Here is a 26894-nt window from a genome sequence, read left to right on the forward strand (position 1 = left end):
GCAGAATATTCGGAATATATGATATGTATTTGTATAATTTGGAATATTTAATGTGATTTGATTGGATTGTTAAAATGGGAAATTTAATATTTTTTTTAAGGGGGTACTGGGAATTGCAGCTCTGTGGGTGGTAAACTACAGTTCCCAGGATTCTTTATATGTGTGTGTGTGTTTAAATGGGTGTGAACCTTAAAGGAAAATAAATGTTAATAGCCAAGTGAAATAAAGATGGGTTCGATGCCTGCCTAAAAGTCATCAGGGATGGGGGCCAGTCCAATCTCCCTAGAGGAGAGGTTTTCAACCTTTTTGTGTCCACATTTCCCTTGACCAACTACATTCTTTCTGAGGCACCCCTGTGGGGCTCAGGAGCCCAGTTATGTCACACCTTGCCTGCAGAGCTGGCAGCCTCTCACCTTTTTTCAAACACCCTCCCTTGGGGAGTGTTCCCTCAGCCTCCTCTCCCCTCTCCTTGGGAGTCCTCCAGGCAGCAGCTGCTGCTGTTTCTGGTCTTTGAGCTGCGCTCCCCCCAGATGCCCCACTCCAAAGAGGTGCCTCCCAGAGGCACCATTCGCCTGTGGAGCTTATAGTAAGGGCTGCTGCAAAAAAACAGCTGTGCAAGCCTTTGGGAGGCAGAGACGTGAGAGGGCATCAGAGGAGGGAGGGAAGGAAAGAGGGACAGAGCCCGTGACACCCCTGACCATCAGTCAAGGCACCCTAGGATGCCACGGCACCCTGGTTGAAAACACTGCCCTCGAGGCAGAGGTGGATTATGGGGAGTGTGAATGCTTTCCCTGCAATGGGTGCTGAACAGAGAGGGTGTTGTAGGGGCTGCCACAACAATGACAAACAACAGAAGGTGAGAGGCGGGGGGGTGGGGTGCCAAATTTTGGTGCTGCTGGAATTTTAAAGCCCGAAGTCTGCCACTGGTAGAGGAAATTCCATGGAATGCTGCCACAGAAAAGGCCCTGCCGTCTCATGCTAACATCAAGCAAACCTCTTTGCTGATAGGATACACTGCAGGCCCCCAAAAGCAGCCCAGACCAGGCATAAAAGATGTGCAAAACTCCTTGCCTGGTCTTTCGTTGCATAAGGACGTTTTTGCTTTCAGCGAGGCTCCTGGCAATTTAAGGGACTACCTGTCAAGCAGAAATGTAACAGGTGAAGCGGCGTGTCACTCTTGCAAGACAGAGCTGACTCTGGATTTCTGCCTGCCACATACAGCTGTTAAGAAAAGCAGCTGTGCTTTTTTCCTGCTTTCCAGGAAAAAAGGTATCTCACCTACCTGGTTTGATTGTGCCAGGCTGAAGGGGAAAGGAAGGATTTTTCCCCATACACAAAAATGGGTGCTTTTCCATGAGGAGGCTGCAAGGCTTCACCAGGAAGCTGCACCTCTTCCCACAGAATTAAAGCCATTTAATACCTGAGATTAGGGACGCAGGTGGCGCTGTGGGTTAAAGCCTCAGCGCCTAGGGCTTGCCGATCGAAAGGTCGGCGGTTCGAATCCCTGCGGCGGGGTGCGCTCCCGCTGCTCGGTCCCAGCGCCTGCCAACCTAGCAGTTCGAAAGCACCTCCGGGTGCAAGTAGATAAATAGGGACCGCTTACCAGCGGGAAGGTAAACGGCGTTTCCGTGTGCGGCTCTGGCTCTGGCTCTAGCTCTGGCTCTGGCCAGAGCAGCGATGTCACGCTGGCCACGTGACCCGGAAGTGTCTCCGGACAGCGCTGGCCCCTGGCCTCTTAAGTGAGATGGGCGCACAACCCCAGAGTCTGTCAAGACTGGCCCGTACGGGCAGGGGTACCTTTACCTTTAATACCTGAGATTGGGGGCAGGAAGTTTTTTTCACCCCAAGGACCGCATTCACCTCTGGGCAACTTTCCAGGGGCAGGCATAGGCAAACTTGGCCCTCCAGATGTTTTGGGACTACAACTCCCACCATCCCTAGCTAACAGGACCAGTGGTCAGGGATGATAGGAATTGTAGTCTCCAAACATCTGGAGGGCCGAGTTTGCTTATGCGTATTCCAGGGGCCACATGCCTGTGGTGGGAGGAGCCAGAGGCAAGAGTGGGCGGGGCAACAAATGCTATTTTTTTGTATAGTAAGCTAGTTTCTACACACACAACTTTCTATCTTCCATCCAGACAACTGAGAAGCATTGTCGAAATTGAAGAACACAGGGAAACACTTGTAGAGAAGGGCCCGTAAAATGGGTGGCTGAGATCAAGGTCTGTGCTGATGGCTGAGGCTCAAAAAGCATCAGAAAGACTTGAAGCACTGCCTGGTGCCCACGGTGAGGTTGAAGGCAAGGTGTCCAAAAATAGGTTGCTCCACTCCTGAGTGATGCCACTCCTGAGCTAATCGCTCTGGCTCACTGCTGATATTTCTTTCCTGCATAAGCAACATACACACATAGTTTCCCACGGAAATAGAAACCTTCTGTGGATTCCCCCCGCCTGAACGAAAATTTCCCTGGGAGAGCATGTGCAATGCAAGGGCATTCGTTGTGGCAATTGCCATCATAAGCAGCAGGGGGCGCTGCGCATTGATAATCCCACATTGGCTAATTCGTTTTCCTTTCTTGGGGGGGTGGGGGTGGCCTTCACAACCCTAAAGACTTTTCCAGGTCTACAAGTTTCAAGTCCCACCCTGCTCGCCTAGGTCAGGGTAGTTAGTGCCACTTGTAAATTTGCCTTCATGCCTAGGAAAACGGTATTTCTGACAGCTGTCAAGTTCTGCACTGGAGTTCTGCACTGGATTCTTGTTTCTGGAATCTAGTTGGTTTAAAAAAATATTGTTACATTTTGTAACATTGTTACATCGTTACATTTATTTCCTGCCTTTCCAACCAGGAGCAAAAGGTGGCATTCTGTTTACCCTCAACAACCCCTCTGGAAGATAGGCGAGGCTGAATGATGGCGAGTCTCGTGGCTTAGGGAAGATTTGAATGCTGGTCTCCCAGGCAGTCGTGGGTGGCGGGAGCGAGGGAGTGCAGCTCGATATCTTTTTAATTTTTTTGCAAAGCGGAATCAATGACATGATGCTCCGTTGCAGAGCGAGGGAAGCTGCAGGGCTTTCTCCTCTCCCGCAAATGAATGAGGTGATAATGAAGCTTTCAAGTTCGTTTTGCGACAGATTATCAGACATGGTGGAAATCAGAGGAGGAGAAGGATAGTCAAGGTTTGGTGCAAAATTGCCTTTCGTTTTCCTTTCCTTTTTTTAAAAAAAACTTTTTTTATTCAAAATTAAAACAAAACATATTATCCAGAAACATATCATCCTTATTTCCCCCCCATTTTTCCTCCCTCCCCCACCCTCCCATACAACCCCCCCCCCACCCCACCCACTTCCCTCAGTTCCAGTCTTTGATTTCTCTAAGAATGCTGTTTTCTGCATGTTACACAGTTGTATAGATCCTCAAACTATTTAGCTGATTATTATCATCAATAAAAAGTTTGTGAATGTTTGTTGAAAGCTAGCCAAGGAGTCCAGTTCACTTTGTTGCATCTTCAAATACTTTGTAAAGGGTTCCCATTCATCTTTAAAGTCACAGTTATCCTTGTCCCGGAGCTTATATGTCAGTTTTGCCAGTTCTGCATAGTCCATCAATTTTTCTTGCCATGATTCTTTAGTTGGGGTTTCTTCAGTCTTCCATCCTTGTTCTATTAAAACTCTCGCGGCCGTTGTCGCATACATGAAGATGTTTTCCAGCTTTTTTGACAGATCTTTCCCTACAATCCCTAACATAAATGCTTCAGGTTTTTAAACAAATGTTAAATGGAACATTTTCTTCAAATCATTGTATATCATTTCCCAATTTTTTAAAATTACATTACAATCCCACCACATATGATAACATGTTCCCTCCTTTTCCTTACACTTCCAACATATATTTGAACTAGTTTTGTACATTTTCCCTATCTGCACTGGTGTCGTATACCATCTGTACATCATCTTCATGTAATTCTCCTTCAATAGGGAACAATCTGTAAATTTTAAATCAGTTTTCCATAAATTTTCCCAATCTTCCATCATAATGTTGTGACCTACATCTTGTTTTCCTTTCCTTTTTTTTTTTTTTTTGATGCGGGATTCCTACTACACACTAGCAGTTCAAAAGGCAATACTTCTTTGCAAGACGGTTAAAAAGCTCAAGGTTGCATTTCAGCAGTCCAGAGACCTTTTGTTAAAGTAGCTCCATGTCTTTTGTGAAGTTGGGACCTGCATAGTCAGAAGTAAACACCCCTGAGTTCAATGGAGCTTACTCCTAGAAAGCTTTGCACAGGATTGAAGCCATGCTGCTCTTAATAAATTGGACATTAGCCTATGTAATGCTGCTCAGTGGTGTGTGTGTGTGTGTGTGTGTGTGTGTGTGTGTGTGTGCAATAATGGGGCAACACAACTGCCTGCATTTCTGCCCTTCACTGCATCATTGATTCTAGCTTCAAAACAACAGCAGCAAAGTAGATCCTGATAATCTAAATTTTGCCTATCCCTGTCCTGAAGCTCAAAAATGGGCAAATACCCCTCCCCTGCTTGGTCTAAGTAGAACTAAGTGCATAAGTAGTAAGTTGTAGCAGGGCAAAGTAAGAATCATAGAAAGGCCACACAGGTCATCTAGTCCAACCCCCTACAATGCAGGAATTATTTTGCCCAATTTCAGGCTTGGACCCATGATCCTGAGATTATGAGTCTTGGGCTCTACCAAATTATCTGCCTTGTATCAAATTAGACTACTGGACCATCCAGCTCAGCATTGTTTATACCAGGAGTTCCCAGAGGAGAGGCGTGCAGAAAGAAGATACACCATGGTGTGCCTGCAGCAGCACAACCGGACGCCTCCATCTGCCCCAGCTGCAATAAAACATGTCTCTTCCGTATCAGCCTCAGCGGACACTGCAACCTTCCAACAGTATGACTTCACCCACAAAGTGCCCTCCTCCATTGTCTCCTGAGACAGACAGATGCCAACAAGAAGAGGAATGTGCCGCTCAGCAGAGTCACAGCTGTCGACCACCAGGTGGTCTGTGTGGACCCCACTTTGGGAAGCCCTAGTCCACACTGTCTGTCAGCAGCTCACCAGACACTCCGACGGGGTGCTTCCCAGTTCTTCCTGCCAGGATTTGAACCCGGGACCTTCTGCTCACAAAGCTCCACCACCAGAGGCGCCATATCCTTAAGCAGTTTTGGGGGGACTGACATGACGTCCTGACGTTGCTCTGCACCCGGCCCCAACAATGCCCCCCCGGCCCCCTCAAAAAACCCATTGTGGGGGCCCACAGTGCTTTGTCCCCCTGGAGCCAGCACCTATGTCCCCTGTTAAGTTGTGGGTAAACATATCCGACGACACAGCGATTCTTCAAACAGCTCTTGTTTATTCACAGGCCAGAACAGAACTGAACTGAAGGGTTCAGCCAGCCTGCTTATATAGAGCTCCACTAGAACGCAACAGTAACCATTTTCTGTAACTATCCAATCACTGAATGTCACTTTCAATCCCTTATTTGCATATGTGGACCTGAGTGAAAACTATCTACGGTATCCCCCTGCTGGCCCAGGGGGAGAACTTCAGTACATAACATCCCCCATGGAGCTGCACCACCCCGAAGCACTTTACAACACGCCAATCAAAAGCCCAGCTGTCTTTCCTTTCCCTCTCCTGGGACTGAAGATAAAGGTAAAGGTAAAGGTACCCCTGCCCGTACGGGCCAGTCTTGACAGACTCTGGGGTTGTGCGCCCATCTCACTTAAGAGGCCAGGGGCCAGCGCTGTCCGGAGACACTTCCGGGTCACGTGGCCAGCGTGACATCGCTGCTCTGGCAAGCCAGAGCCGCACACGGAAACGCCGTTTACCTTCCCACCAGTAAGCGGTCCCTATTTATCTACTTGCACCCGGAGGTGCTTTCGAACTGCTAGGTTGGCAGGCGCTGGGACCAAGCAGCGGGAGCGCACCCCGCCGCAGGGATTCGAACCGCCGACCTTTCGATCGGCAAGCCCTAGGCGCTGAGGCTTTAACCCACAGCGCCACTGAAGATAGTACAGTGCAAACACTAAGGGAGGCCCGGGTCATCCTGTCAAGAGAGGAGCCTCGCAGCCAGGCTGGCACTTGCCTTCAAAGATTAGGTTTGGATGACACCAGGTCATGCTTGGGACATCATGAAACTTTAATTCCAAGCACTTCAAGCACCACTGGAGCCTTTGTCTGACCTGGCAGCCACTGATCCCAGGAGTGGCAGGAGCAGAGCTGATAGCGCTCGTCCTCAGCCCTCTGTCATTCACTTATCACGGAGTGCAGGAGACACCATTGATCATGTCAGGAGAGCATGCTTCTGCCGCAGAGCAAGGTGGATAAAGGGAAAAGGATCTCAGCAATCAAGGAGACCTAATTATCTATGAAACAGGAGCCGGGTGACATGCAGCTTAGCTGAGGGTGACAGAGGGCATGACCGTCCTTCAGAGCAGAAAGGACAAGGCTGTGTATGACCTTTGGCAAATATCGCTGGCTGGAGGATGCACCAGCACTTAGAAACTGTAGAGTCAGAAGAGACCCAGAAGCGACATCTAGTCTAATCCCCTGGAATGCAGAAATCACAACTAGACAGGATAGGATATGGTTATAAATATATCTAGAACAGGGTTTCCCAAACTGGGGTCTCCAGCTGTTTTTGGACTATGATTCCCATCATACCTGACCTGCTAGCTAGGGGTGATGGGAGTTGTAGTCCCAAAAAACAGGTGGGGACCCAAGTTTAGGAAACACTGATCTAGAACATAGGATCTCTACTGGCTCAGGCTGAAGCACCATCTAGTCCAGCTCCCTATTCTCCCTATTATGTATTAAAATTAGTGGCAGTTCTCACTCAGGGCCACCAGTATGTAAATGAAGGTTTGAAAACTGTCGCTCCTGATTGGTTAGCTAGTTGTGAGTTGTTACTGTTTCAACTTACTTAGTATTATATAAAGCAGCCAGCTAGGCTGCAGTCAGTCTGATTCCAGGAGCAGTTCAAACTGCTGTAATAAGGAGCTGTGAATCCAACAGAGCTGTGTCCTTCGTCCATCTTTTCCACTATTCAGCAGTCAAAGTGGCGAACCAGGTGGCCATGGAAACCCATATCCAGGGCACATCAGTACTCTCCTCTCCAGCAATTCCCAACCACTTCCTCAAACAGTGAAAGGAGAATATAGCCATCAGGGCTAATAGCCATTGGTAGCCTTATAGCCATTGGTCTAAAATTTGATGGCCTGGTTGAATTAAAAAGGGGTGTTGCATCTTTTCCTAAAGACCTGCAGGAAAGGCTGTGCCATGTCTTGTTGGCAATGAATGCTAGGTATTTGGTAATTAAGGCAACAAGAGGAGGCCATCCCCAGTAAAACCCTGCTCCCAGTTCTCACACCAAAGGCTATTCTTAGCAGGGCTTCCTCCACAATGGAAGGTGGGGTGGCCACAGCCCTTCCATGTGAAACAAGGGGATGCAGTACTGGGAATTAATTTATAATGAATTTTTAAAAAATGGTTTAAAAGCACTTTTTTTCCAAAAAAACCACACAGAGTCCTTTTGGTTGGGGATAATTCAGATGGAAATTCCCAGGTGTCAAAAAGGGTTATTTGTGTGTGCCACTACTGTGGCCAGTGTTTCGTTAGCCCAAAAATGGAAAACGAGCGAGGTCCCAACTAAAGAAGAATGGCAATTTAAACTGATGGCATATGTGCAGCTTGCGGATCTAACATATAAAGAGAGCAACAAGAGCATACGTTTAAAGAAGATTCGAAAATGTTTATTGAATATATGGGGGGAAATTGGGACTTCCGGGTTAGCGCGATCCGAGTAATGGCGGATTCCCTCCGAGCTCCGGAGGGAATCGGCTCCATTGCAAACGGGTCTCACCGCGACGGCGACGCGGGGACCCTTAGAAACCGCAGGCGCGGAAGCCTGCGGACCTGGTGACTCGGCGGGCACCTAAAGCGCCCCCCCGACCCACGAAGAGCCTTTTTAAAGGCTACGGAGAGGGTACGGGGAGTGGCGTGGTGCTGTGAGTAGACCGCTACTGCAGTGGAGCGAAGCCGCGAGCCATTGCCGGAGACCGCTGACTTTCTTCCCTGAAATTCGGACTCTAATTAATCCGTGAGTAGATTGGAATTTGGACTCTAAAAAGCTTATCTTTGAATTCGGCACGATCGGGGGATGTGCTAAAGGGAAGTCCGCACCCCCCCTGCCTACAGAAAATTTAAAGCAAAGATCGGAGAACTAAGGTGGAGAGTTCTTTCCTTGGTGTTCTGTAAAAGATAAGATTTGCATGAATTCGACAGAAGAAGAGGTGTGCTGGAGAGTAAGAGTGATTTTTTAGAAGTTTTTGTTTGAACCCCCCCAGACCCGGGGGTGTCCTTTTATGTGAGCTGGAGAATAAGGAACGAGGAGTTTGACAGCTGTCAAAGGAGCTGTCAAACGGGCAGCGAAAGTGAAAAGCTCTATTATTTAACACTTTTTGGACTTAATTTGTTACATTTGAACTAAAGTGGTTGGAAGCAAAGTAGGGAAATAACAAAGTAAAGGACTATTGGAAAAGATTACTAAGTAACTAGAATCCCCCTAGGGGAAACATTGAAACATTGCAATGGCTGCAGCTGGAAAACTACAGGCAGAGCTAGAAAGAATGTTTTTTCTTGTGGGAAAACTGGAGGAGCAGACCACGGTCATGAGTAAACAACTCATAACCTTGAACTCTAAAATAAATGACTCTGCTGAAGGTACAATGGATTTGACTGGGGAAAAATCTGCAGCTGAATCAGAAGAGATAACTTCGGAACAGGGGGAGAGCGAGCAAGGGCTAGCACAGATGGAGACTACCAACCACAAGCCTACATTGTTAGAACATAAAGAAGAAGACCCTTGGATTACAAATCTGCGAAAGATGCGAAAGAGGAGGGAGGAAGCCCCTGGAACATCTGGAATACCTGATTTTAAAAGAAATAAGAAATATGACTGGGGCTTCCTATTTGAGTATGGACTGGTTGATCTTCTGCAGCAACTGGTGTCAAGTACTTTGGATGGAAGAAATCCTGATGAGACTGAGCTGAAATTTCCCCGAAACCTGAGGACCAATGAGGAGGGTTACCAACAAGATCGGCAAAGAGAGACTGACAAGGACTTAAAGGCCTCAGATGTGAGGAACCCAGGCTAAAAAACTGTTGTTATGGATGGGGGGACATTTGGAAGGGACAGAAACCGGGGCTGGGGGGGGGGGGAGGAGAACTTGTTTTTAAATTTTTATGATTTCTGTGTTTGATTATTATGACCTATTTTTAAGATTAAAGGGAAATTCGTGGAAGGAATTCGAGACGACCTTAGAAAAGGTTTCAATGTTTTATAAGAAAATTGGATAAGTAAAATCTGGCCAAGTAAATGATTTTTTTTTTTAAAAAAAAGAAAAAACATATATATATAGATATAGTAATAATATGCAATGGATGAGAGATTTGAATTTGCTGAGTTAATGTAATTGAACTAGGATGTATGAAGGGGGGGTGGGGGGAGGTCAAGAACTGGGGTTAGGAAAGTAAGGTTATGAAATTTCATACGTGTTGTTTTTGTCTTTGTGTGTGTATGTTTGTCTCTATAAAATGTGAAAATTTAATAAAAATATTATAAAAAAAAAAAAAATATATGGGGGGAAATTGTGTACACCTGAAAACATTGGCATCATTAAGATAAATTCAACAGTGTAAATAATTTTTGGTGGATGTAATAATGGAATACTGAATGGCCTGGTTTATTTAAAATATGCAGGGATTTATGTTATGCAAAATGAACCATGGAAGGAGAAGATGGGAAGTCACTGATATTTTAAGGTTGGCTAAATGAATATTCTAAATGGTAAAACAGAAAATGTAATAAAATTATAAAAAAGAAACAAGGGGATGCAGGTCACAAAAACGAGGAATTTTGGAAAAACCTTAAAAACCATACATCCAAAGCATATTCCATTACCCCTGAAAGGATTCTGAGTACTGCAGTTTGCTCCTCACAGAGTCACAATTCCCAGCAATGCTTAATGAACTACAGTGCCCAGAATTCTCAGAGAGAAAGATTGTGCCTCAGAGAGAAAGATTGTGTACACAGCACAGCCTAACAAAATGAAAGAGAACTTAAAATAGGAAGGAAGTGTTTTTCAAGGACAAAGATATAACCCTGAGAAGGCAGAGTCTGCCCCTTGCCACCCAACTCCCCCCCTTTCTCCTGCTCTCTGAACCACACGCCAGGGCACCAGCAGGGCCAAACTGTGATTTTGGAAACAGCTGACAGGGGTGTCTCCTTGTAATTAGTAAATTAGTAATTAAATTTTCTCTGCCTGCTGGAGGAGCCAGTTCGGAAGTTTTAGGCTCCATAATCCTGCAGCATCTGCCCCGGAGTCTGTCACAAATATCAGCCGTGACCCCACCAACATGCTGGATTTAACATTTGCTCCCTTGCCTCAGTGTTAGATTATGTAGGTCTGCAGTGCTCAGACACCTGGAGGAGATGCCTTCTCTAACAGAAGGGTTGCTCAGTAATAATAATAATAATAATAATAATAATAATAATAATAATAATAATAATTTATTATTTATACCTCGCCCATCAGACTGGGCTTCCCCAGCCACTCTGGGCAGCTTCCAAAAAAATATTAAAATACTGTAATACATCAAACATTAAAAGCTTCCCTAAACAGGGCTGCCTTCAGATGTCTTCTAAAAGTCTGGTAGTTGTTGTTTTCTTTGACATCTGCTGGGAGGGCGTTCCACAGGGTGGGTGCCACTACCGAGAAGGCCCTCTGCCTGGTTCCCTGTAGCTTTGCTTCTCGCAATGAGGGAACCGCCAGAAGGCCCTCGGCGCTGGACCTCAGCGTCCGGGCAGAATGATGGGGGTGGAGACGCTCCTTCAGGTATACTGGACCGAGGCCGTTTAGGGCTTTAAAGGTCAGCACCAACACTTTGAATTGTGCTCAGAAACATACTGGGAGCCAATGTAGGTCTTTCAAGACCGGTGTTATATGGTCTCGGCGGCCGCTCAGGGCTCAAAAAAACCACCAAGGAGGCCTCGTCTTCTTTGGCCCAGGACTGGATAAGCAAGAGAGATGTGTGGTGTTTTTTGTAAATAATTTTTCATTGATTTTACAATTTGTAACTGTAATTTGTCATCTGTTCTTCCTCTGGCCGTCTGCTGGGTGGGGAGGATGAATGAGAGGGTGGTAGTAGCAGAAAGCAAGAGAAATGGGGGTGATCCTGAGAGAAACAGGGTGGCAGAATGAGAGCAGAGAGGGGGCCAGGACCACTTCTGACCCTGGCTTCACCCATTCCAGGCTTCTGATCTGCCCACCGCCAGCCTGCATGCCCCCCCCCACCCCCCGGTACCACTGTATTATTTTATTTATCCATTCTTCACCCTGAGGTCCCAGTGCAGTTACAGCAGTTAAAGCATAATGTTAAAAACAACTTGCAAACTTAGAACAAAGGTGAATCTCCTAAAAAATATACTTCTCACATATCAGGAGTGAGGCCTTGTAAGCATCCATCACCTGTGTTCAAATTTGCTACCTGGCCAGGTTCAAGGTGTCATTATTAGTATATAAAGCCCTTAACAACTTGGGACCAATTCACATACGAGATCACTTTACCCCACATGGGCCCACTCAACTGCTTTGATCGGTGGAACTGGAGCTGTTACAGATGCCCCATAATACCTGTTCTGTATTTATAAGAACTTGATATTGGCAGAACCTACACTTTGGAATTCCCTGCTTACTGATATCAGGCAGGCAGATTTGCTGTACTCTTATGTGCTGTAAGCCACCCAGAGTGAGCGGGGTATAATAATAATAATAATAATAATAATAATAATAATAATAATAATAATTTTATATTGGGTGCCTGCTAAAAACATTTTTGTTTAGGTAAGTCTACCCAGATATTTAGAAAGTTGCTGAGAGTTTTAATCTGTTTTTAGTTTATTATTATGTCAACTTTTCAAAAGCCTTAAATTATAGTTAATAATTTCATTGCTGCTTTGAGGGGTTTTTTTTTTGGGGGGGGGTTATATACTAAAGTGGTGTATAAATTTTATGAAGTAGAAAAATAAATGAAGGCCTTGGCAAAGAACCAGGGCTTTTCCAGATTACCTGTTGAGTGAGCATTGATCCTGATCTGCAGGCACAAAGCTTGCATAGAAATTAGATTATATCTAATCTTTATTGAGCATTTGTTCTGATTTGTTTGCAGGGAGGTTATAGGACAATGAGTGTTTGTCTGTTATTCACCCCAATTTGTTTACAGGATGTTACATGTCTTCCTTTAAGTCACTTGTGCATACCACACTTGTCAGTGTGTTTCCCCATCATTTTACACTCAGGAAAGCATCTCTGCCACTACTTGGTCAGAGCAGAAGACAGCTAAGGCCTTCACAGGCCGTCTTTCCTCATACAGTGGTACCTCTACTTACGAACCTGATCCGTTTCGGGGTGCCGTTTGCACCCTGAAAAGTCCATAAGTAGAGCGCCGCTACTGCATGTGTGAAAAGCCTGATAAAGCGCTTCTGCGTGTACGCGCGGGGCAAAACCTGGAAGTATACACTTCTGGGTTTGCTGCATTCTCAACCCGAAAATCCGCAACATGAAGCAAACGCAACCAGAGGTATGGCTGCATTTAGTATCTACTCAGGCCCATGCATGAGTCCCAGGACCACTCGCCATCTTGGTAGGCACTGTAACCCAGTGGAAGAGCAAATTTCCAGATCAGAGCACTGGATTGCAAGTGACGGGAAAGACCTGCACCTGATATTCTGCAGAACCACTGCCATTCAGCATGGACATTCCATCAACGGTGTCTCTGGAAATTTTTACACATCACTTGGGAAGACAGGCCAACTAATGCCAGTGAACTGGAAGAAGCAAAGGTCACCAGTGTTGAAGTGATGATTCTACAACATCAACTTCGTTGGACTGGTCATGTTGTGCGGATGCCTGATTATTGTCTCCCAAAGCAACTACTCTATTCCGAACTTATAAAAATGGAAAGCGCAATGCTGGTGGTCAACAAAAGAGGTTTAAAGACTCTCTCAAGGCAAATCTTTAAAAAATGTAGTATAAACACCAACAACTGGGAAACACTGGCCTGCGAGAGCTCCAGTTGGAGAACAGCCTTTACCAAAGGTGTCATGGGCTCTGAAGACGCTTGAACTCAGGATGAAAGGGAGAATCGTGCTAAGAGGAAGGCATGTTTGGCAAACCCTCACCGTGATCAACTCCTGCCTGGAAACCTATGTCCCCACTGTGGAAGGACGTGTGGATCCAGAATTAGCCTCCACAGACACTTATGGACTCACTGTTAAAACGACGTTCATGGAAGACAATCTTACTTGGCTACAAGGGATCGTTGAAGAAGAAGAAGTAGAAGAAGAAGGATGGACCAGTGGTTTGACTTGTATGTGGTATCTTCCTAGGAAGCAGAGTGCTGTTTTTACCGAGTCGTGTCATTGATCCATCTTGCCAAGTATTATCTATATACACACTGGTTGCCAGTGACTCTTTAGGATTTCAGGCAGAGTTCTCTCTCAGTCCTAACCTGGAGATGTCAGGAAAGTGAACCTGGGACCTTCTGCATGCACATCGGATGCTCTGCCACTTACCAGCAGCTTTTCCAAGTCTTCCAAAGTTGCTTTGTAACTCTAGGACAAAATGCCAGTGCGAGTATCTCTGCTCACAGTTAGCTTCCTTTTAAAAGGCACAAGGGCAGCATTGGTCCCTGTCGTATCTCATCTCATGTCTGTCCTCGCACCGTAATGAGGTGACGGTGCTCACAGATTGATATAAGTGCCGTGGGTGCCAGCACAAAATGGCTTCCATGAGCTGCTCCCCACTGATGACTTGAGTACTGTCACTAAAAACCCGATATATATATATATATATATATATATATATATATATATATATTCATTCCAAGATGATTGGATTTGCTTCAGTTGATGATTATTGGCCTAGTGACAGATGGTGGCCATGCTAATCCCTTGCCCCCCCCCCAAATCCCCACCCTAGAGCTGGCTTTTTACTGACTGAGCTGAGGTAAGATCAACCAGGGCACAAATTAGCCAAGTCAGCATGTAATGCAGAGCTGTACAAAGCCGTCCTAAGCAAAGGCGGCCTACTAGTTAGCACAGGAATTCAGAAGGCAGAATGGGAAGGAGGTATTGCCGAGGGCTTGTTTACGCGATCATTTGTCCTGGGAAAAGGCCACCACCTTTGTTTCTGGCAGCACTTAGCACAAGGATCTTGTGGGCCTCCAGATGTTGCTAGACTACAACTCCCATCATGCCTGACCATAGGCTATGCTAGCTGGGGCTGATGGGAGCTGGAGTCCGATAACATATGGAGGGCCACCGATTCCTATTCCTATTCCGGCAAGCAAAAATTTACCCTGTAAGGTTTTTCTGCAATATGGAGATGCAACAATGGGAGAAGCTTCACCAACTGAATTTCTGCCTGTCTCAAAGCTGTTAAGACTCACAACAGCCCTGCAAATAAACTATTGCTGGCAAACTTAACTGTTAATATTTGCCTCTAAAGGTATTTGTTAGAATTGTTAGAACCTATTACATTTGAGAAAAGCGTTCACCGTGTTAGGCTTCCAAGACATCATCTTGGCATTATTGGATGAAAAATACAGGAGTGAGTGAGTTCATTAGCATTTATGGACAAAAATAAGTGGAAGGTCTGGTACATTAGCTGCTCATGTTACCCACTACACAGAAACCAACAAAGGTTTATATGTGATCTTAGAAGCAAATTGTCAGATTTTTATGGATGCCTAGAAAGTCTGTTCAGAGAGAGCGGTCATATGGAGACAAAATGATTCTTTAATCATTGGTAATTCAGTTCTTTTAATGCATTTTATTGAGAATGTAAACATTCACCCCTGGGGGAACTTGTGGCACTTAGATGTTGTTGAACTACAACTCCTATGATTCCCGACTATTGGCCACACTGACTGTGGTCAAGGGGAGATGGAGTTCAGCAACATCTGTAGGGCCACAGCATCCCCATCTTTGTACTAAATAGACATGCATAGGATGCTTAATAGAGATGCAGGTGGTGCTGTGGGTTAAAGCACAGAGCCTAGGACTTGCCGATCAGAAGGTAGATGGTCCAAATCCCCGTGATGGTGTGAGCTCCCATTGCTTAGTCCCTGCTCCTGCCAACCTAGCAGTTCAAAAGCACGTCAAAGTGGAAGGAGATAAATAGGTACCACACCGGCAGGAAGGTAAACGGCGTTCCCGTGCGCTGCTCTGGTTCGGCAGAAGCGGCTTAGTCATGCCGGCCACATGACCCGGAAGCTGTACGCTGGCTCCCTCGGCTAATAAAGCGAGATGAGCGCCGCAACCCCAGAGTCGTCTGTGACTGGACCTAATGGTCAGGGGTCCCTTTACCTTTAGGATACTTAATAATGGCTGAATTGTGTCCACAGCATCCAGTGTTTTCTCACTGTTTGATTAAACATGGGCGTCTGTGCCAGGCAAAGGGTGATATTGAGTGTGTGCATATATTAAAATGTGTGCTTAAATAAAAATTATTATTATTCTGACCCCCTCCTCTGGCAATCTGCACAGAATTTTGCTTAATGGTTGATTTTAATCTATTTGATTTTAATTAATTTTTATAATGAAATGTTTTTAGAACATTGGATTATTTTGATTGTTGTTAGCCGCCCTGAGCCCAGCTTCGGCTGGGGAGGGCGGGATATAAATAAAATGTATTATTATTATTTATTATTATTGCACTGAACAAAGACATGCCAATGACCGAAGACCCTCAGTGCATTCAACATTAGACTAAATGCAGAAAAGAAAGTGCACACATTAAGGCTGTGTAAAAAGGTAAAGGGACCCCTGACCATTAGGTCCAGTCGTGGCCGTCTCTGGGGTTGTGGCACTCATCTCGCTTTATTGGCCGAGGGAGCCGGCGTACAGCTTCCGGGTCATGTGACCAGCATGACTAAGGCACTTCTGGCGAACCAGAGCAGTGCACGGAAACGCCGTTTACCTTCCCGCCGCAGCGGTACCTATTTATCTACTTGCCCTTGACGTGCTTTCAAACTGCTAGGTTGGCAGGAGCAGGGACCGAGCAACGGGAGCTCACCCTGTCACAGGGATTCAAACTGCCAACCTTCTGATTGGCAAGCCCTAGGCTCTGTGGTTTAACCCACAGCGCCACCCGCGTCCCTTAAGGCTGTTTACATACACCCATTTACACTACACCGACTGCTTAGGATTAAGGAAGTGGTGTACGCTGGTTAACTGCAATCCGCAGCTATCCGATCGTATTTTAAAAGTAAATGCCAAGTTTTGTCATGTTCTCCTCCCTCCCCAAACCAGCTTAAATCCAAATTGGGGGGGAAGAAGGACAAAGCTGCATTCTCAGCTGGCAATGTATCCGCAGCCTAAGAAATTGCTCTTTCCTCTCCCACCCCGCATCCCTGGGGGTCTTGACAGGATGGAGCAGGGAGTGAGGGGCTGTGGGTCTCTGGGTGTTCTAAATTATCTCAGAGTGCCTAAGCCCCATCAAAGGGATTGGAGGAGAGGAAGCTGACAGCTGATTCCTCCCTGAATTAACCCACCGCCATCATTCTGTGAAGGGCAGGAAGGTGGCTGCGGCCGCAGATGGTGGCTGCTGGGGATCTAGGTCAGGAGCAGTGCACAGAGGGGCCTAATTCTCATGGGAGGAGGTGAAGGGGGCACCCAGTTTACTGTGTCATAAGGCAGAGCCGCAGCCGGGACAGAGGTGGGTGGGTTGCAGAGAACAGGGCTGCCAAGAAGATGGGAGAAGTCACTGTTTCAAAATGGCCAGTTGGTCCTCCCATGAAGTTTGGATTTGATATCCCACTTTATTACTACCCGAAGGAGTCTCAAAGCGGCTAGCATTCTCCTTTCCCTTCCTCCCCCACAACAAACACTCTGTGAGGTGAGTGGGGCTGAGAGACTTCAGAGAAGTGTGACTGGCCCAAGGTCACCCAGCAGATGCATGTGGAGGAGCAGAGAATCGAACCCGGTTCACCAGATTACGAGTCCACCACTCTTAACCACTACACCACACTGGCTCTGGGCCATCAGAATCCTTGCAAAATGAAACAGACAAGCTTCCATCGTGGATGGTCCTTCACCACCCCTGCATTATAGAAAGAGGGATGCAGATAACCTGACCGAGAGGCATGGAGCTCTGCCCTAATCAAAACTGGTCATGAGGTGCAGAGCTATCAAGAGGCAGGGATCTCGTGAAATTAAGCTGGTGTGTATATATAGAGCATCTCATTTGTTTCTGAAGTGCTGACACGAACACTTTGCCGAAGCTTGATCCTTCTTCCTCCTCCCCGGTATTTACCGCTACCTCCCCCCGCCATCACACACCTAGGTGTCCCTGATGATGATGTAACAGGTTATGACAGTAACACCAGCTCTGACAGCCTAGCACATTTTGAGATTTGAGAGCTTTGATAGTCTTATCTTCTTGTAAATAAACCCTGCTGCTGTTTGCAAGTGGATGGGTGGGGTGGGGGCTGCTGTTGACGAGGAAGGGGCAGCACAGCTCCCTGGCTTTGACTCACCTCTGACATGCCTTTGAGTTGGTGCATCTCAAAACACGGAATGCTAGGGACACGATCCGGCCACACTTAAGCATTTTTACAGCCCAGTCTTATTTTAAGTAGAACAGAGAACCTGTGGTGCCCTATAGCTTTTTGGACACCAGTTTACATCACCCAAGCCAGCATGCCAAATGGTCTGGGATGATGGATGTTGTAATCTAACATTTGGAGGATCCATGTACCTACAGGACCGCCTCTCCTGGTATGCCCCACGGAGGACTTTAAGGTCCACAAATGACAACACCTTGGAGGTCCCAAGTTGCAAGGTGGTTAGATTGGTTTCAACTAGGGCCAGGGCCTTTTCAGTACTGGCCCTGACTTGGTGGAATGCTCTGTCACAAGAGACCAGGGCCCTGTGGGATTTGACATCTTTCCACAGGGCCTGCAAGATGGAGCTGTTCCGCCTGGCCTTTGGTTTGGACTCAGTCTGACCCTTATGTTTCCCTCCCCTTATGGTTTTGATCTATGGGCTACTATTAAAATGAGGCTGCATTTTAAATTATAAAGGTAAAGGGACCCCTGACCATTAGGTCCAGTCATGGCCGACTCTGGGGTTGCGGCGCTCATCTCACTTTATTGGCCGAGGGAGCCGGCGTACAGCTTCCAGGTTATGTGGCCAGCATGACTAAGCCGCTTCTGGCGAACCAGAGCAGTGCACGGAAACGCCGTTTACCTTCCCACTGGAGCAGTGCCTATTTATCTACTTGCACTTTGACGTACTTTCGAACTGCTAGGTTGGCAGGAGCAGGGACCGAGCAACGGGAGCTCACCCCATCACAGGGATTCAAACCGCCGATCTTCTGATCGGCAAGCCCTAGGCTCTGTGGTTTAACCCACAGTGCCACCCGCGTCACATATTTTCAATTATATTTTAACCTATATTTTAAATTGGTCTATTTTTTATTTTTATTGTAATTTTATTGGTGTTAGCCGCCCTGAGTCCGGCTCTGGCCAGGGAGGGCAGGGTATAAATAAATCATCATCATCATCATCATCATCTAGTCAGCACTTCAAGGTAGCAGGTAACACATATAGATATAGATTCCTGAAGGAATGTTTGTTATCTGAATATTCAAATAAGGTAAGTATTGAAACTCCACTTGTCTGAGTAGAAGAGGTTTGGATATTTTTCAAATTACATGAGATTCGTTTGTTACCTGATTACCTAAACAGCAGAATATTGGTTGGCCATCTGTCGTGGGTGCTTTAGTTGAAATTCCTGCATAAAAGGGGGTCAGGCTAGATGACCCTCGGGATCCCTTCCAACTCTACCTTTCTATGATTCTATTATTTCTTTTGCTATATATGAGGCAAGCTGGAACTATTGCCCATTCTGGATCTATTTTAAGGTATGCACCAAAGAAGACCTCTAGTCGAAATGTGTCTGACAGTTTTCGTTAAGAGAGCTCACGGCTCTCAGTTGGGGAAGGACATTATATGAACTAATAATAATAATAATAATATTTTTTTATTTATACCCCGCCCTCCCCAGCCAAGGCTGGGCTCAGAGTGGCTTACAAGCAATAATAAAAACAAGATGAATGATTACAAACTTAAAAACAAAAATAAAATACAACATTAAAATAATGGAACATTAAAATATTAAAATGTAGCCTCATCGCAGGAGGAGAAGGAAAAGGGGAAAGAAAAAAAAAGAGGGAGGGAGGGAATCAAATTGGCTCCAAGCCAAAGGCCAGGTGGAACAACTCTGTCTTACAGGCCCTGCGGAAAGAAATCAGATCCTGCAGGGCCCTGGTCTCATGAGGCAGAGCATTCCACCAGGCCGGAGCCAGAGTTGAAAAGGCCCTGGCTCTGGTCGAAGCCAATCTAACTTCCTTAGGGCCCGGGACCACTAGGGTGTTGCTATTTATGGACCTTGAGGCTCTCCGTGGGGCATACCAGGAGAGGCGGTCCTGTATGTACGAGGGTCCTAGGCCGTGAAGGGCTTTAAAGGTCAAAAGCAGCACCTTAAATCTGACCCTGTACTCCACCGGGAGCCAGTGCAGCTGGAAAAGCACTGGGTGAATATGCTCCCATGGCAGAGACCCCGTGAGGAGCCTCGCTGCAGCATTCTGCACCCGCTGGAGTTTCTGGGACAGCTTCAAGGGCAGCCCCGCGTAGAGCGAATCAACTAGTTGATTCATGTTTGTGGTTGATGACTGAGAAGTTTTTGATGTGATATTTTATGACTGTGTATGTATGTATGATTTTAACATACTATATTACATTTCATGTATATGTTGTAAGTAGAATTCATGTTCGTTACCCTGACTTTTCTTTTGTTTGTTGGAACTGTTGGTCAGGATACTATTCCTCTCCCTTCTATTTGAGTAAGGAAGGATGAGAAAGAAAACGGATGGTGGAGAGATGACCCACAAAACCACTACATTTTTATCCTATATTTTCTCCAAGGTGGCGTGGTTCCCCTGCTGCACTTTATCCTTGCAACAACTTTGTGAGGAAGGCCAGGCTGGATCATAGTGACTGGTCCAAAATCATCTTTTTGAGTGTCACGTCTGAGTGAGGATTTGACCATGGGTCTCGCCAGCTGTAGCCTGACCCTCTCATCTCTACACTGCAGGTAGATAAAGAGACAGTGGGAACAAACAGCTTTGGTTAACCGAGTGAGATTTCTCTGGGGGATTCCACACACCCCTATTATGTCACGAAATTGGTTTGCTTTGACTTGAGCCCCCATATATTGTTGGACTATAACTCCCATCATCCCTCACTTTGGCTAAGGTGACTCCGGATGATGGGAGGTGTAGTCCAGCAAATATCTGTGAACTGAAGATGGAAGAGCACTCTGCTAATTTGTATGGAAATTGGAGCAGCAGCTGTCTGTATATTGACCAGTCTGCTCTGCATACCCCAAACCTCCATTCACCCTCCACTGTGCAGGAACCTTCATTCCGAAGCACAGGAGTGTGGCTGTGCTCTCTAAAACAAATCTGGAAACATGGGGAAGGGAGGGCACTGTTTCCAGCTAAAGCCCCTTTAAGCAACTAAGCCCTAGCGCTAAGGGGTTTTAGGAAGCATAACACAAAGTGGTAATTAAAGACCCCTCCAGGACCCTTCTCCCAAGCTCCCTCCATAAGCAATTAATTACCAACCCTTCCAGGAGGGAGAAGGGAAGTTAATGACTTCTCCATGTAATGAGAGATAATTCTACTCCAGCAATCCTGCCCTGCTGCACAGGCTGCCTGCTGTTGCCGCAACCAAGTGGCACAGATCAGCCAGCTTTGGGAAGAAGGCTGGCCCGGGTTCAAGTGACCAGGGGTCTTGTGTTCAGGTCCAGGGGGTGGGGTGTGTCTGAAGGACCCTGGCAAACTGGAGCACATCCAATACAACAGCATAAGTCGTATCATGGAATATATCTTCTCCATTAAGGGTGCACACAGAATCACAGAACACAATTGGAAGGGACCCTGAGGATCATCTAGTCCAATGCAGGAATATGCAGCTGTCCCTTATGGGGATCAAACCTGCAATCTTGGTGTTATCAGCACCACTCGCTAACCAACTAAACCAGCTAGGCATGTCACAATGTTGTGGTCTATGTCAGGGACTGAGTGTGGTTTTCCAGGCATCTCCACCTGGCCTGCAGGACTCCTCTCAGGTGCATCAGCCCTGCTGTGCACCCATCCTGGTCATCATTGGGTCCCCTATCTCACTCCTTTGGCTCCTCCGCAGGGGAAAATATCTTTTCCCCACAAAGGGATCCACCAGGGGACTATTCCAAGGTTACAAAAATAGATAGATAAATCTGGTTATATAAGCATCATTTTTTGGTATGCCACCTTGTGCATGTGTATGGGATGACACAAAAATAGGAATATTAAACAATATTCAAATATAATAATGTAAGAAAACCAACACTGAGAGCAACTGATACATTCAACTCTCTACTTTTTTCCTGCATGCCTTCACAAATACTGTAGGGCTCTGACACTGGTTCATGATTTATTGGGATTGAAAAATCCACAGCTTTCCATAAATAACGAAAAAAGAAGTGAACTGCTCGAGGTATCAGCAGGGCTGTGTTCATTACATGCCCCTGCAAGAGGACTGACAGAGGAGAATTCATGGAGGCTTTCTCAATAGGGCTTATATTAATCTGGGAATAGCTCAGTCTGGTGGAGCCTGCAGTGCAAAGGAACAAATAGCCAAACGTGTCCTGGGGCAGAGTTAGGTCAGGGAGGATGGGAAGTGGTTGAGTGGGATAATCACATTGTAAATTAGGGTTATGACGGCTGTATTCTGTCCTTTTCCCCAAAATGTCAGGGCAACATATATAGGATTATCCCTTTCTGCCCTCACAACGACCCTATGAGGTAGGCAGTTTGAGTGTCAGGCCCTGCCACCTTTCAGAGCTGGAAACAGACAAAACCTCCTTATTAGTAGAGAACTGGATATTGGGGCTAGCAGGAGCCAGGAATAGGGGGAGATAGGGAACCTGTAGAGAACCCTTGAGATCACACCCCAAGGTTGTACCCCACTCAGGGGAATGTGCAGCCTTTTGGGGGCTACTTGCCACAACTGGGCTCACCCCTGACAATGACTACCTGGTCCCCAAGAAGCGTAATGTGCCAGAGTGTGAACCTGAATGGAAACTTGGCAGTGCAATGTTCATAGGACATTTCTTGTAGGAGGAACGTCATCACCTTCATGGTCATGGACTTTAGTTCTCCAGGAAAGGACAGGGCAACCAAGCTAAGAATTGAAACCCTTGGAATTACTTGGAAGTTGCTGGTGGAATAACCTTTGTAGACCAGTCCCTAGACCTGGCGAGCTTCTAGCCAGCTGCTCTCTTGCTCAGCATCAGATTCACAACGGTTCGTACCATGGACAGTTCCCTTGCTTGACTGAATGCTGAAATGGGAGACTGCAAGCACTGTTGTTAGCATCTGCCTTGAGAGACAATGGGGAGATTCTGGAGAATCACAACACTTGCTGTGGCCGCAGACATTGGTAACTTGTAAATGCCTCGTCGTTGTTTTTGCTGCGTTAGCAACACTGATGTGACCTCTGCGGGGGTCAAGTGTCAGGAGGTAGCTGGCAGAAAATCACACTGTTCAAGTTGGAGTTAACTCTATTCGCATATGAGCTGTAGAAAAAAGCTTGCAATCGAGTAATAGATCTCCACCACAAATTTGATGTAGGTAGATAAAAGCACATGCTTTGGCTTTGCAGACAGTTATTCACATGAAGAAATTGGTGTGGATTGTGTATATCTGGGCTGAAATACGTGCATAATAAAGCCAGGCATTTTGCAGATTGTGAGTTTTTTTTTGTTGTTGTTGTTACATTTTGTTCTTACATTTCTATACTAATTTCCACTCCAGGAGCTCCAGGTCTTCCCCTGCTTTTTATCCTCACCAACAACCTTGTGGGGTAGCTTAGGCCCAGGCTCACTCCAGTGAGCTTCATGACCAAGTAGGGATTTGAACACAGATCCTGCACTAACATAATACTACTACCACACCATGTTGGATTATCACACTGGTGTCCTAGTTCTCTTAGATTGGAAATGTTATGGTGGCAGAATGGAGTTGATTGAGAAACTGTAGGTGGAATAACTTATTTGCACATGTGAGCCTATCAAACAAATGGAACAACTTGGGGGGGGGGTGCAATAGCTGAATGACTACATTTCATGGCACCATGCCAGACAACTGTTTTGCACTAGTGCAAATGTTCACAAGGGGGTAGCCATGTGAGACTGGGCATCTCCTGAAGAGAGCGATCACTGGGGGTTGGGGGGGGAGGGAGGGAGGGAGGGAGGGAGAGAGAGAGAGATCAGGGCTGCAGACTAATTATGACCTTGTCACTAATGGCTGATGAAGCATCCATCACCATCTGGCCTCTGACTGGTCACAGGGATTGACTGACTCAGAGCAGCTATCTCAATCCTGGGGCTAATTGTTTTTGTTAAACTAGCAGACTCCCTACAGGCCTGCTCTGTTATCTTTTGCCCCCCTCCTTGCTTACACAGAGTAAATGGATTAGTTGGCAGATTGCAGAGAATAGATATTGAGGTCTGGCTGGTGGCAGCAGTGTAGGTGATAGCCCCTCACCCTTTTCTCTTGCCTTCCCTGCACTAGATTTTTCCTATAGCATCAGAGGCTAAAAACTAAACAAAGATGAGCACCAGAATATCGTCACCATGTAAGTCAAAGTGAAATATCAAAAACCTAAGTTCAGCCAGGCTTGCAGGTTTCAGAGTGATTGAAGTTGGAATCCCACAACCATTTAAACTGGGAATAAGTCCTATGGAACTTAATTGTGCTTACTTCTGAGTAGACATGCACAGGATTGTACTGTTAAGCTCCACTGAACACACTGGGGATTAGTTCTGGGCAACTAAGCATAAGGCTTCACTGTTAATTCATCACGGTTAATATTAAATCAAATAGGGGTAGGGAAAGAAAAGATTTCAAGTGCTTGTCAATCAAGCCAGTTCTTTGGCATGTTTTGACCAGGACATAGAAAGGATTCATTAACAAGCAATTGAGCGGAAAATTGTGTGCATGCTTCTCCTTAAATAAAGCAAAAGTAAAACAGGGGGTGGGAAATCTGTGGCCATCTATTATTATTGAACTATAACTCTATAAGCTCCAGCAAGGATGGCCAATGGTCAAGGATGATGGGAGTTGCAGGCCTTCAACATATGATGGACCAAACTTATCCATTTCCTGGACTGAAGTGTGAACCACACCATGGTTGCAGTTGAGCTTCATTCCAAGAATTTCACAGGAGTTCCATAATTCAGTTTGAGGCCTCCTTCCCATGTGATCTCCTTGGTGTGACTCCTCATGTACCACCTTTTCTTCCATCAGTAACACAGGGTCTACTTGTGGATCCAGGGCATTCACCTGCCTGGGGGGAAATGCCCCATAAAATATTCAGTTCTGATCAGCAGCTGCCTTTGTAGGTTGGCCGACCCTTTCCCTTTCCTAAAAGGTTTGCTATCGAGTCTCAGGGCGCGAGCAAAAGTTGATGATGTTGAGGGGTCAGGGCAGAGGTAGATCAAATGTCTGGAGAACACAGGCAGCCTTCATCTCTCTGGCCTCCGAGCTGATGGCTGAACAAATGAGCTGTAATCATCCCCCTGGGGAACGGTAGCACCGAGAGAGAGCAGGGCCTGGCAGCAGTTTTGTTAAAGCTGCGTTGGAGAGAAATGGTGCGGACAGATTCAATGTCACAGGTGGGTTTTGGTTACAGCATCCTGGCACCATCCCGGGCTCGCTGATGGGTCTTCAGCACCTTTCCTCGCCTCTTCTCGTGTGGCTGATGGTTCCACCTTTGGAGAGAGAGGCTAAAGATTAAGAGGATGACAAATAGGCATCTGCTTACACAGCGTTAAGGGCTAATCTGCCCTGCTATACTGCAAGAGCCTTGAAGAGAAGGGATTCTCACACAGGCGTAATACGCACACATGCACAACTACCCCAGAGACTCTCAAAGAGAGCAAGGCTCTCCATGGTTTGTCAAAGGACACCTGGTAGGCTTAGACTGGAGAGCTCTTCCCATGGAAGATTCTTGGCTGGGTTGAAGAGTCCAGTCACTATTGGAGAGACGTGGCCAGCCCACAGACTGGATGCAGCTGCTTCTGGGCCAACACCTGAGAAGCAAGAGGCTGGATTAGTTAACACAGCAAAGGACAAGTTGCAGAAAGCAGGGAGCTGAGGCATCCAGCCTCTCAACAGGATCAGCTACCAGCATGGCTGTCTCCCCTACAGACTCAACAATGAGCAAACGGATGGAGGGCAGCCAGGCAGGTAAGTAACATCACTGCCCTTTGGACCATGCTTCTTTCTTCCCCCTGTCCCTTCCATTCAGGTCTGAGGTTTCTTCTTCTTCCTTGTAACAGGCCTAGTTGCAATGGAGTGGAAGGGCACCAACGGGTACTGCAATTGGGTACCAAAGGCACTGGAAGCTGTGGCAATGGATGTGGCTGATGATGCTAGTAAGCGTTAGAGCCAAAGAGAATCTCTATCTCGTCATGATTCCATAGTTTTTACCTCTGAGCTCAGATGGTGAGCTCATCTCATCTGAACAAGGCAGGCTTTCCTGGAGCAAAGTAATAGGAATATACTTTATACCAAGGCAGACTATTGCTCCTTTTACCTTAGAATTGTCCACTCACTGGTAGCAGCTTGCCAAGATTTAAGACATGGGTATTTCCCATCTCTGCTTGAAGATGGCAGGGATGGAACAGGAGATCTTCTGGATACAAAGCATGCGATCTGTCACTGAGCAAGAGCCAGACCTCTTCTGAAGAATCAGAAAGTAAGGAGGTCACTGGAGTCCCACAAATGAAACTATGAAAACTTCAGTCCAGGTGACGCCTTTAATCCTCAAGGCCACCACATGTGGAGGAGTGGTCTTTGTTTATTTGCACGTAATGAATTCATTTAGAGCAGCAGTTTTCATCTGGGGACTCATTTCTTAATTATTATTTTTTTACCATAGATTTGTATGGTTGTGGTACAGCTGTTGTGACCCATCTTAAGTCAGGCCCCAACCCAATAAAGGGGCCCGACCCACTAGGTGCAGACCAATGATTAAGAGATATGGACATTTCAAACTGCCAATTTTCTAGCACTCGGATAAAACTGAACAAATGAGTGATTAAACAAAACTCTCCCACAACCCCCTGAAAAAAAAAAGGTGGACCAGAGTGGCTAAATACTTATCTGTTAAACTATCAGGTAAATTTAGGATCCTGAGAGCCGAAGTAGACTAGTGATCAGTATGTTGGGCTAGGATATGGGAGACTTGGGTTCAAAGAGGCCTTCCATCTTAGGACTCAGTCACTATCTCTCAGCCTGGAGTACCTCACAGGGTTGCAGTGAGGAGAGCATGAGAGGAGAACAATGTATACCACGCTGAACTCTTTTACAGGTGAAATGGGATATATAAAAAAAAGATTTTAAAAATAAATAAATCTGAAGATTAAAAAAAACGAAGTAGAGTTTTGTTACCTAGCTAGTTTATTATGGCTTGACCCATCAGATACACTGAGCAAACCTAGAAATTGGTGGGGAAGTATAAACTCAGTTTGCGGTGTGGTGTAGAATAAACAATATTAACAGTCTGATAACTAAAGATAACGATGTCAGGAAAGCAGCTGCCTGTTATTACTTTGCTCTTTGAGTTGTACTTTGATATAGTAAAATATCATATGTGATGGATGGGTCCTGTTGACCCGGGGGAGGGGAATCCTAATTGTATC

General features: G+C 46.2%; 1 protein-coding gene across 2 annotated transcripts in view; it reads right to left on the reverse strand.

Moving 5' to 3' along the window:
* Nucleotides 1-24224: 24224 nt before the first annotated feature.
* The window catches only part of MYO9A (myosin IXA), a 176566-nt gene continuing 173896 nt past the window's right edge, over nt 24225-26894 (reverse strand). Inside the window, exons 36-37 of one of the 2 annotated variants that reach the window (XM_079953106.1) lie at nt 25787-25933; nt 24864-24959 (exon numbers count right to left, since the gene is read on the reverse strand). In XM_079953106.1, coding sequence (XP_079809232.1) covers nt 25826-25933 — 108 coding nt within the window. In that variant the 3' untranslated portion in view covers nt 24864-24959; nt 25787-25825. Of the gene's footprint in view, nt 24960-25786; nt 25934-26894 lie in introns of both variants that reach the window. The other variant, XM_079953098.1, reaches the window with a different exon arrangement.

Source organism: Podarcis cretensis (assembly GCF_951804945.1).
Source record: "Podarcis cretensis genome assembly, chromosome: 14".
NCBI lineage: Eukaryota > Metazoa > Chordata > Lepidosauria > Squamata > Lacertidae > Podarcis > Podarcis cretensis.